Genomic DNA, 12,541 nt, shown 5'->3' on the forward strand with positions numbered 1-12,541 from the left:
ATTCGTCTGGAGGTCGTTTGAACAGAGGCATAAAACTCTTGCAATGTCTCATTACGGAAGACAATGTATTAATATAGAACAGTGATACAAACTGACTGTAACAACCTGTGCATTAAACGGTTTTAACGCACACATTCCAGCCAATCAGAATCGAGTATTTGAATAGACCATGGTATACTGTATATACAGGTGCATCTCAATAAATTAGAATGTCGTGGAAAAGTTCATTTATTTCAGTAATTCAACTCAAATTGTGAAACTCGTGTATTAAATAAATTCAGTGCACACAGACTGAAGTAGTTTAAGTCTTTGGTTCTTTTAATTGTGATGATTTTGGCTCACATTTAACAAAAACCCACCAATTCACTATCTCAAAAAATTAGAATATGGTGGCATACCAATCAGCTAATCAACTCAAAACACCTGCAAAGGTTTCCTGAGCCTTCAAAATGGTCTCTCAGTTTGGTTCACTAGGCTACACAATCATGGGGAAGACTGCTGATCTGACAGTTGTCCAGAAGACAATCATTGACACCCTTCACAAGGAGGGTAAGCCACAAACATTCATTGCCAAAGAAGCTGGCTGTTCACAGAGTGCTGTATCCAAGCATGTTAACAGAAAGTTGAGTGGAAGGAAAAAGTGTGGAAGAAAAAGATGCACAACCAACTGAGAGAACCGCAGCCTTATGAGGATTGTCAAGCAAAATCGATTCAAGAATTTGGGTGAACTTCACAAGGAATGGACTGAGGCTGGGGTCAAGGCATCAAGAGCCACCACACACAGACGTGTCAAGGAATTTGGCTACAGTTGTCGTATTTCTCTTGTTAAGCCACTCCTGAACCACAAACAACATCAGAGGCGTCTTACCTGGGCTAAGGAGAAGAAGAACTGGACTGTTGCCCAGTGGTCCAAAGTCCTCTTTTCAGATGAGAGCAAGTTTTGTATTTCATTTGGAAACCAAGGTCCTAGAGTCTGGAGGAAAGGTGGAGAAGCACATAGCCCAAGTTGCTTGAAGTCCAGTGTTAAGTTTCCACAGTCTGTGATGATTTGGGGTGCAATGTCATCTGCTGGTGTTGGTCCATTGTGTTTTTGAAAACCAAAGTCACTGCACCCGTTTACCAAGACATTTTGGAGCACTTCATGCTTCCTTCTGCTGACCAGCTTTTTAAAGATGCTGATTTCATTTTCCAGCAGGATTTGGCACCTGCCCACACTGCCAAAAGCACCAAAAGTTGGTTAAATGACCATGGTGTTGGTGTGCTTGACTGGCCAGCAAACTCACCAGACCTGAACCCCATAGAGAATCTATGGGGTATTGTCAAGAGGAAAATGAGAAACAAGAGACCAAAAAATGCAGATGAGCTGAAGGCCACTGTCAAAGAAACCTGGGCTTCCATACCACCTCAGCAGTGCCACAAACTGATCACCTCCATGCCACGCCGAATTGAGGCAGTAATTAAAGCAAAAGGAGCCCCTACCAAGTATTGAGTACATATACAGTAAATGAACATACTTTCCAGAAGGCCAACAATTCACTAAAAATGTTTTTTTTTTATTGGTCTTATGATGTATTCTAATTTTTTGAGATAGTGAATTGGTGGGTTTTTGTTAAATGTGAGCCAAAATCATCACAATTAAAAGAACCAAAGACTTAAACTACTTCAGTCTGTGTGCATTGAATTTATTTAATACACCAGTTTCACAATTTGAGTTGAATTACTGAAATAAATGAACTTTTCCACGACATTCTAATTTATTGAGATGCACCTGTATATGAGACTTTTTTTGTACTATGCACTTTTGCAATTCTTTAGTTTGTTTTTTTAAACTAAAATAACCAGACATAAAACAACCTAAAACAACTACTAACTTTTTTAATGTAACAATGATATTCAAAGTAAAATACTCCAAAAGTAATATACATGTGTGTTTATTTTTGTGTGCTTGTGTTGCAAGTATTTGACCTCCATTCATACAGACCCATCCTTGACCAAAGCAAAGTCACGACATCGTAAGACACAGAGACACGTGGTCTGGCCGCCCATCGGAAAAGTAAGTCTTCCATAAACAACACGTTATTCCAGCAGCTTTCTCCACCTAACCTCAGCATCAGTGTGGCACAGGAGGACAAACTCCTCGCTCATGATGAGAGGTCCAGTTTAAATGCAGATTTTAAGCAGAACTCCAACAAACACACAGGAAACAGTGTCCAGGGTAAGTTGGACAAGCAGGAAGTGTCCGATGCCTTGGAGGGAACGTGCCCGGTGCTGAAGTCTGATGACACGGCCTGTGTCAAGTTTGATGTTGCCTCTGCAACAGCTCGAAAACAGTAAGATTTGTGAAAGCGAGGACTTGAATGGGCTGCAGGAGGAGCCGTCTGAGGATTCGGATGGTTTCAGGACACCGACAGATCTGTTCAGTGTGAAGCCGATGATTACAAGAGCGAGCCGAAAGAGAGAGTTGCCCTCCGGTGATCCCAAGCCAGACTTCAGATGTTAGCCACACTGGTGAAGCATCAGAACCAGATTATTAAAGAATCCTGTCAGTGAGTCTTCTGGGAAGGGCTAGTTCATTCTTTGTTGAAGCTTAGAAGCGACTCTTGCATCGACAGCAGGGCCGTAGCAAGGAATTCTGGGCCCCTTTCATATTAAAAAAATACAGTTTAAAATTTCTTGTGGGCCCCCCTGTGCCTGTGGGCCCCTAGAATCATTACCACCTTTCACTCCATTAGCTACGGCCCTGATTGACAGATCAGTTTGTCTTTGGCCTGAACTGCAATTGCAAAAATAACCACAGAGCGGCGCAGATTCCAAACAAACTGAAAAACTGCACTTGCTAATTGTGTTCAGCTCAGTGTGAGTTGCTGCACAGTTTTTACACTGTTAAAAATGGAAAATCAAAAGACTTTTTCCCACTTAACCACATGACTAAACATGACATTGATCTGAATGCAGGACTTCACCGGTGCACCTGAACTAACCAAAGAGCTTCTATTACACAGTGGGTTTTAAATGCATATCCTCCTAAGACCAAAGGAAAAAAATAGAAAATAAAAATCACTATTGTCAACATGGTCAGTAACGAGCACAGTAAGAAAACTTCTATTATAGCTAATGTAAAGGGTGTGGGGAATTTTATAATTATATTAAAATTATAATTTTAATATAATTTTAATATATGGCATATGCAGTAAACCAACCAAAATGCCTCCTCAAGGCAAGTCTTCAACTCTGGTTGATATTGAGTTAACATGTACACTCTAAAAAAAAATAAAGAAACAAATAAACAAATAAATAAATAATTTGTAATGCTTAACTAAATAAAAAGAATAAAACTTAAAATATGTATTTTTTATTTTATTAAAGATTACTCAATTCGATTTGATGGAATTTTGTTGTCTTAAAATGTTGTTTTTTTGAGTGTGGGTGTACATGCAAAATAAAGATGGTTAAACAGTCTTCGGTGCTGATCATTGGTCCTGATGTTGAGGGGTTGGGCTCAAAAGCGAGCTGATGCTTTACACTGCATCACTTGAAGAAGAGCAGAATAATCAGACTTACTCAGGAGGCTGCTTCTGCTTCGAGGTCAGTTTTATGTTTTTTTTCCCCACCCTTTGGACAGACAATCACATCGTCTCATTACAGCTGCGTTATTATATATTTATATGTAAGCCGGCCAGATGAGCAGAGCTGCTGTAAGAGGATTTAATGCAGCTGGACACGAGCCACGCAGACTAAAGGAGCAGATTATATTGTTTTAATCACATGCAAAGAAGTTTTTCTTGCTGCTCACTTTGAGTTTGCTCTGTCGAGGAACACTCTCTGATCTACTCTGATTAAGGATGCTCACTTTACAAAGATGCACCAGATCAACTCTACAGTAGAACGGTGAGTTCATTTCATACTGATAATATTGAACATCATTTGCAGGATTTATTTTTGTACGTAGCACTTTATGTTAGCACACAGTATTGCATGTTCTTTTTAATAGTTTTAACAATAACATCATAACATTTCAAGCAGTGTGACATGTTTAAAACTATTATAAACAATATTTTTTCCTGCATTCTTGTTTATTGCTATATTACACATCAGTTTACTATTATTGAGAGACTGCATTAAATGTTTGTAATACAAATGAATTGGTCACACTGCAAGTGAACTGCTCATTAAAATGGTGGAAAAACTCAAATGACGACTAGCTACACTTTCTCCAATCTAAAATCATGTTGAAAAACGTTTATTTCCATGTTATCTGTCTGCTAGAAAATAAGATATTTACAGTAATATGAACACTGTGGCCATTTCTTTTTATTTGACACACATGATTAACTGTTTCTAGAGTGTTGTTGGTATTTCATGCCATTTTTAAGCATGATCTGTTTTGTGTTTTTAGGCTTATTGGCACATGACTCTGCCACGAGGGGACTTGATCTTCACCAACTAAAAATCTGGACTCATAAAATAGTCAAAGATGCGCCAGTGTTTCTCTGCCCTGCTTATGCTCTGCTTACACATGGTATGTGTTCTAAAAGAATCCATTATTCTAAATCAAACTGACTTTTACATATGATAAGTATCTGGTTAATGACAAATATTTGATTGTCAAAATGAATGAACGAACATGCTTATTATTATATATTGTTACTCTTTATATCATGAGTAGCATAACAATTATTTGAATTGCCATTGGATTTTTTTTAATGCAATTATTAGTGTTCTTAGTAGGTAGTCATTCAAAAAGTAATAAATAGAAATTAGTGTTGCATTTGTATTAAAATAATAATGATTTTTTTTTTAAATGACACGGTTTAGACAATCGGCGCATGTGCCTGTCACAAGCAGTGGCTCTTCGTAAGGACTGGTCTTGTTTTCTCTGTTAATCTTAAAATAATCCAGCATCCACAGGGCCCTTAATCCTTCAGTTTTACTTATTTCTCTTAGGAGAACAAAATGTGTGCATGTTTATTTCCAAAGATTAATCTGAATGCACATGAATTGACCCACACAGAGGTTCATTTAAGGTTTAAAAGTCGGTTTAAGATGAAGCCTTAAGTCCTGTTTCAAGGGACTGCGCAATACATCGCCTGATTTTTATCATTTGGTTTTATTTTCCTCCTTGAACAGCAATAAATGTATTTATGGCAGATTAGGAGCGAGTCCCAAATCTCATGATGTTGAAGAAAAACTATTCAATATTTAAAAATAAATAAATCCTTTTCCACTGTTTATGTCAGAGCAATATTATTTAGTTTCTGCTCTGCTATGCATATATATATATATATATATATAAATCATAATTTTATAAATTTGAAGTATTCTGTGCATCCTGTTTCTCATTTCTTGGAGAGGTTGGTGAGTTTTTCTGTTCTGTGGTTAATAGACAGTTTTTTATTTTTATTTTTTTTACACGTCCTATTCTGGAAACACTACAAAACTGTGTGCACCTCATTTACTTTCTGATGGATCACTAATGAAAAGTTGGATGAATGAAAAACATTTATGTTCTGTCAATATTTCAATGAAGCAAAACAGAACCGCCTAAGTTACATTTTTAATTCTTATGGGGGCTCCGAGACCATCTGAACACTGGTCATATTATTACACCATATGAAAGATAACTAAAAGAAGTGTACTTGGACAGATTTGTTCATGCATACTGATTCATTCCATAATCTTTACCCATCAGATTCTGTGCTTGGAAATATTTGCATTTGCGTTCGAGAAGCTGAAGATTTCCGTCTTTGAATTACAGGGCGTGCACGATTAATGATGCATGTCTCCTAGCTGTCTGCCTTCACTGCTTATTTCTTAATCTCTGTAAATGAAAGAGGAATGCTGGAGAAACACTCATGGGTCCAAACAGCCTTTTCTGAGAGAATGAGAGTAGGGCAGCTCCTCCTTGCTGTTGTTCCTCTATTCTTTCCTGTTCATTCATATTTCAGCATCCAGAGCATGGCATCGTACAGTGCTAAAGATGTATTCTGTTAGAACTCTGATTGTAAATGTTAAAGTGCCGAGCACAGAACAGATAGGAGTGATAGGTGTGTTTGTCTTGAGCTTGAGGTGGAGAAAGTGTTTATTTTGTCAGTAGTAAACTCTGAACAGTCGTGTACTCTGTAGATGTTACATCCTGTTTGCATCATTTAAACCAAAGCTGTCTAATGCTGCTCTTAATGTCTCATCCTCCTTTTTATGTTTTGAGTATTCATATCTGGTGATGCATCTCCTTTGATTGCTTCTACAGTGCATCCGGAAAGTATTCACAGCGCTTCACTTTTTCCACATTTTGTTATGTTACAGCCTTATTCCAAAATGGATTAAATTCATTATTTTCCTCAATTCTACAAACAATACCCCATAATGACAATGTGAAAGAAGTTTGTTTGAAATCTTTGCAAATTTATAAAACATTTTAAAAAACAAACAAAAAAAAAAAAAACACTTTGTTGAAGCACCTTTGGCACAAATTACAGCCTCAAGTCTTTTTGCGTATGATGCTACAAGCTTGGCACACCTATTTTTGGGCAGTTCCTCCCATTCTTCTTTGCAGGACCTCTCAAGCTCCATCAGGTTGGATGGGGAGCGTCGGTGCACAGCCATTTTCAGATCTCTCCAGAGATGTTCAATCGGGTTCAAGTCTGGGCTCTGGCTGGGCCACTCAAGGACATTCACAGAGTTGTCCCGGAGCCACTCCTTTGTTATCTTGGCTGTGTGCTTAGGGTCGTTGTCCTGTTGGAAGATGAACCGTCGCCCCACTCTGAGGTCCAGAGCGCTCTAGAGCAGGTTTTCATCAAGGATGTCTCTGTACATTGCTGAATTCATCTTTCCCTCGATCTGGACTAGTCTCCCAGTTCCTGCCGCTGAAAAACATCCCCACAGCATGATGCTGCCACCACCATGCTTCACTGTAGGGATGGTATTGGCCAGGTGATGAGCGGTGTCTGGTTTCCTCCAGACATGACGCTTGCCATTCAGGCCAAAGAGTTCAATCTTTGTTTCTCATGGTCTGAGAGTCCTTCAGGTGCCTTTTGGCAAACTCCAGGCGGGCTGTCATGTGCCTTTAACTGAGGAGTGGCTTCCGTCTGGCCACTCGACCATACAGGCCTGATTGGTGGAGTGCTGCAGAGATGATTGTTCTTCTGGAAGGTTCTCCTCTCTCCACAGAGAAACGCTGGAGCTCTGTCAGAGTGACCATTGGATTATTGGTCACCTCCCTGACTAAGACCCTTCTCCCCCGATCACTCAGTTTGGCCGGGCGGCCAGCTCTAGGAAGAGTCCTGGTGGTTCCAAACTTCTTCCATTTACAGATGATGGAGGCCACTGTGTTCATTGGGACCTTCAATGCTGCAGACATTTTTCTGTACCCTTCCCCAGATCTGTGCCTCGATACAATCCTGTCTCGGAGGTCTACAGACAATTCCTTGGACTTCATGGCTTGGTTTGTGCTCTGACATGCACTGTTAACTGTGGGACCTTATATAGACAGGTGTGTGCCTTCCCAAATCATGTCCAATCAACTGAATTTACCACAGGTGGACTCCAATCAAGTTGTAGAAACATCTCAAGGATGATCAGTGGAAACAGGATGCACCTGAGCTCAATTTTGAGTGTCATGGCAAAGGCTGTGAATACTTATGTACATGTGATTTTTTCGTTTTTTAATTTTAATAAATTTGCAAAGATTTCAAACAAACTTCTTTCATGTTGTCATTATGGGGTATTGTTTGTAGAATTTTGAGGAAAATAATGAATTTAATCCATTTTGGAATAAGGCTGTAACATAACAAAATGTGGAAAAAGTGAAGCACTGTGAATACTTTCCGGATGCACTGTACATACACTCACTTGGCCTGTAATTTTATTCATGTTGTTATGTACAATTTTGCATCTTAAAGGGATAGTGCACCCGGAAATGATCGTTCTTTCTGCCGTCTCAAACTCATAAGACTTTCATTGTTCTGCAGAACACAAATGAAGTTTTTTTTTTAAAGATATATGATGTCTGTTTGTCCATACAATGCACGTCAACGCGGTCCAACACTTTCAATATCCAAAAAGGACATAAAGGCTGTTTCACACCTAAAACCAATTGTATCTCTTCTGAAGACATGGATTAAACCAATGGAGTCGTATTGATTACTTTTATAAAGACTTTATATGTCCTTTTTGGAGCTTGAAAGTTTTGGTCCCCATTGACATGCATTGTGTTGACAAAAACATCTCATATCTCCATCAATATATCTTCATTTGTGTTCCACAGAACAAAGAAAGTCATATGAGTTTGAGACGTCATGAGAGTGAGTAAATGATGAGAGATTTTCCATTTTTTGGTAAGCTACTCCTTTCTTTTGGGTGGGTACATGTACAGAATATTACGGTAAATTCAATTATTGGTATTTGGAAAACTCTTAAAGGAATATTCTGTGTTCAATACAAGTGAAGCTCAGTCGAAAGCATTTGTGGCACGTTGTTAATTACCACAATAATTAATTTCGACTCGTCCCTCCTTTTCTTTAATAAAAGCACAAATGTGTGTTCCAGTGAGACACAATGGAAGTCAATGGGGTCAATCTGTAACATTAAAATACTCACTGTTTCAAAAGTATAGACAAGACATAAACAATATGTGTGTTAACATGATTTTACTGTGAAAAAAATCACTTACTAACCACATCTGTGGAAAGATATAGCCAATTTTACAACTTTGTTGCCATGACAACTTAACATTGTAAACCCTAACTCTAACTCAACCGTAAAAATTATGATTTAAACAACTTTAGTAGACAAGTAAATACAGAAGAATTCATGTAAATGCTTTTATTAAATTATAAGCTTCACATTTCTGCCTTTAAACCCTCCAAAAATTGACCCCATTGACTTCCATTGTAAGTGTCTCACTGGAACACAGATTTGTGCTTTTATTAAAGAAAAGGAGGAACGAGTCGAAATTAATTATTGTGGTAATTAACAACGTGCCACAAATGCTGTCGATTGAGATTAACTTGTATTGAACCCAGAATATCTATCTAAATCTAAATATTTTTATGCTTAAGATTTGTTTTAACATTTATGCATCTGGCAGACTTTTTTTTAATCAAAGTGACAAATTTTTTCAGGGAATCGAACCCATGACTTTGCTGTTGCTAGTGCTCTACCCGTTGAGCTACTGGAAACGAAACAAGCCATTCAAGGATGACTGGATTGAATCTTTCATTTCTCTAAAAACATTAACAACTCTTTCAGATAACGGTTCTGTCTCTGCTTTTGTCTTTGAAGGTGACATGTGGAGCAGAGCTCCGAGCAGCTGTGTCTCCTCTGGGTTGGACTGAGAGTGATAAGGAGGAAATAGAGTCCCCTCACGACTCTCATTCAGGGATTCGCAAATCCCTGCGGCTTTTCTCCCACCCATCCCAATCTAACGGCCAGTCCCGTGAAGCCGCTCCTGACTCTGGTGCAATGGATGTGTGGGCATGGTTATCCAACCACAGCGACACCGAGGGAACCCTCTCAAGAGCCAAACGTCGTCCCTACGTGAAAACAGGCAAGTTTAAGAAGATGTTCGGTTGGGGCGACTTCCATTCCAATATCAAAACGGTAAAGCTAAACCTACTCATCACTGGGAAAATTGTCGACCACGGTAACGGAACCTTCAGCGTCTATTTCCGCCACAATTCCACGGGTCTGGGCAATGTGTCCGTCAGCTTGGTCCCGCCCTCCAAGGCTGTCGATTTTGAGATCACACAACAGGAAACGATTGACGTACCCAAAGACAGTAAGGCCTTCAACTGTCATGTGGAGTATGAGAAGACGGACCGCAGTAAGAGGACGTCAGTTTGCAGTGACTTCCCGAACAGGATTTGCCTCCAGGAACAGACCCAGAGCCACGTGTCCTGGCTTTGCTCCAAGCCCTTTAAAGTCATCTGCATCTACATTGACTTCTACAATGCAGACTACAAGTTGGTACAGAAGGTCTGCCCAGACTACAACTACCACAGTGACACTCCCTACAGCTCTGTGGGATAGCTCTGCCTAGGTTGTTGAAGTGTCGTCTCCTTGTTTCAGCCTCTTGCGAAGAACCGGATGAATGGAAACCAGGTCAGATGAGGAACCACCCTTTTGATTCTACACGTCTCGTCCTTCTCTTGAGCCAACCGTTAAAGGAAAGACTCATGCATCTTCAGTTTCCACAGTGACCCTGACACTTTCTCAGCTACCCTTGTGAAGCTATCAGGGCAAAGTTTCAAAAGAATCAAATTTCCCAATCCACGTAGCCTGGCATTCAAGAACAGAACAACAAATTTAAAATATCTTGTATTGCGGTCAGTCATTTGTGATGCCTTCCTGTTTTGTGTTCAGAGAAACACAAACGGTGCTTCTCGTTTCTCAAATTGTGCATCCTCAATCCCTCACTCTTCTGGCCTTGCAACTGTGACCCGGAAATCAAAGTCTGCCATCATGAAGGATATACCAATTTTCTAAATGCACCACGAGGACGGAATAAGCTTACAGAGGATGCTTGAGCGAGGAAGCCAAGGAGCATCCTATGTGGAAGAGTTTTTAGACACATGCATAAGTTCTCCTCCCCCCTCACATCTGACCCAACAGTTTTAATTCATGTTATACCTTTGCAGTTTAAATAAACCAGCAAAGAGTGCATCATGGATTATTAGGATTTATCATGAAAATATAAATTAATTTTAGTTTCAACATAACAGCAAGTGCTCAGAGGTAATAGAGCTGCACAGAGAAGACGTAATTCCGTCCTAGTTTCCAAAGAGGGAACAGTTAAGCGAGGAAAGGATAAAAGGATGCACAATTTCAATGAGAAGCACCCACTGTTTTTTTTGTACTTTGTTTCAGTTTTAAAGAAAAACAACATTTTGAAGTACAATTTTCAGAAAACTCCCTGGTGTATTCTTCCTTCAGTCGAAACTATGTTTGCAACCCATTATGTCAGTCAAACAGGATATTTAACTAGAAAAAAAAAAAAAAAGAAAAGAGAGGATGGGACTTGATTTTATCCTTTGGGAATTGTTTGGATTGTGAAAAGTGGGCATTCCATACAAGAATGGCTGGGAGTTGGTCTCTACATGACAGGTGGTTGAATAAATACGGCTGTCTACACGGCAACACCGTCTAAGTTGATGTGACTCAAGTGTAGCGAGAGTTACTAAGGTTAGGTTTAGGGTTTCTGTACAACTCCAAATAAGGCGGCCCTGGTAGCTCAGCAAGTAAAGACGCTGATACCACAACTGGAGTCGCTAGTTCGAATCCAGGGCATGCTGAGTGACTCCGTCCAGGTCTCCCAAGCAACCAAATTGGCCCCGGTTGCTAGGGAGGGTTGAGCCACATAGGGTAACTTCCTCGTGGTCACTATAATGTGGTTCTCACTCTCGGTGGGGCGTGTGGTGAGTTGTGCATGGATGCCGCGTAGAATAGCGTGAGCCTCCACACGCGCTACATCTCCACGGTAACGCGCTCAACAAGCCACGTGATAAGATGCGCGGATTGACGGTCTCAGACGTGGAGACAACTGAGATTCGTTCTCTGCCACCTGGATTGAAGCGAGTCACTACGCCACCACGAGGACTTAGAGCGCATTGGGAATTGGGCATTCCAAATTGGGGAGAAAAAAAAAAAAAAAGACTCCAAATAAGCAGTGTATGAACGTCACGAGGCTCTCGTGATACTTTAGGTAACTGGGTGGTTACCTTCAAGCCATGAAGAAAAAAAAAAAAAATGAGGGCTGAAAATGAAAGTTGAGTCAGAGGTGAAGCAAGTTATTGCATTTAAAGATTGTTTCTGGATGCAGAGATTTTTGTACAGATGCTACAGTGTAAAACCAGACGAAGCTTGAAAAGTCTAATCTCTGCCACAAAAGCACCAATATCCCTCTGGCACTACCAGTGTTTGTTGAAACTGGAAACTGAAAGGCATTTTAACCTCTGTTGCTTCTTTAGAACGAAGTCATGGACGACACAGTTTCACATAAACAGAAAAACTTTAGTCTCTTTACTCAAAAAAGTTTTAATGATATGCACCGACCTTGATCTCTTAATGAACACGTAATGTTAGTGTGAGTCTGTGTAATCTTATGACTTGATTTTTAACACGTCTTTTCAGGATTTGCAGCACGCTGGCTTTGATCTCAGCTTAAGTCGTCTCCAGATGTTTCAAGACTGAAAGTGAAGATTTTTAGTTTATTCAGATGACTCTTGAAGTCGTGCACCAAAGCGACAGAATATGGAGAGTTTCCAACAACATATTTGTGTCGTTTTAGTGATGCATATTAAAGGAACATTCTGAGTTGAATTCAAGTTGAGCTCAAATTGACAGCATTTGTGTCATAATGTTGATTACCACAGAAAAATAATTTTGTGTTACAGTGAGACACTTACAATGGAAGTGAATGGGGCGAACTCGTGTATAAGCATAATCAAGAGTCCCATTCACAAACAGCAGTTAAGAGATGTGATAATGTTGTCGAAGACACAAAGAAATTTTCAGCTCACAAATGTAAAGACGTATACCATTAAAG

At 39.7% G+C, this 12,541-nt stretch overlaps 1 protein-coding gene across 1 annotated transcript; it reads left to right on the forward strand.

The window, feature by feature from the left end:
* Nucleotides 1-3,476: 3,476 nt before the first annotated feature.
* Nucleotides 3,477-12,424, forward strand: LOC127428104 (neurexophilin-2-like). The gene is made up of 3 exons (XM_051676190.1): nt 3,477-3,888; nt 4,397-4,519; nt 9,280-12,424. Exons 2-3 carry the CDS (start codon nt 4,475-4,477, stop codon nt 10,024-10,026), a joined length of 792 nt encoding a protein of 263 aa, XP_051532150.1. The 5' UTR covers nt 3,477-3,888; nt 4,397-4,474; the 3' UTR covers nt 10,027-12,424.
* Nucleotides 12,425-12,541: the final 117 nt, after the last annotated feature.

This window comes from Myxocyprinus asiaticus, chromosome 37 (assembly GCF_019703515.2).
Source record: "Myxocyprinus asiaticus isolate MX2 ecotype Aquarium Trade chromosome 37, UBuf_Myxa_2, whole genome shotgun sequence".
Lineage (NCBI taxonomy): Eukaryota > Metazoa > Chordata > Actinopteri > Cypriniformes > Catostomidae > Myxocyprinus > Myxocyprinus asiaticus.

Excerpts from the sequence above, each read along its gene's own strand:
- LOC127428104 (XM_051676190.1), top strand. The coding sequence starts at position 4,475 with ATGCGCCAGTGTTTCTCTGCCCTGCTTATGCTCTGCTTACACATG. Across the intron at positions 4,520-9,279 it reads TTATGCTCTGCTTACACATG|GTGACATGTGGAGCAGAGCT; the intron begins GTATGTGTTCTA and ends TTGTCTTTGAAG.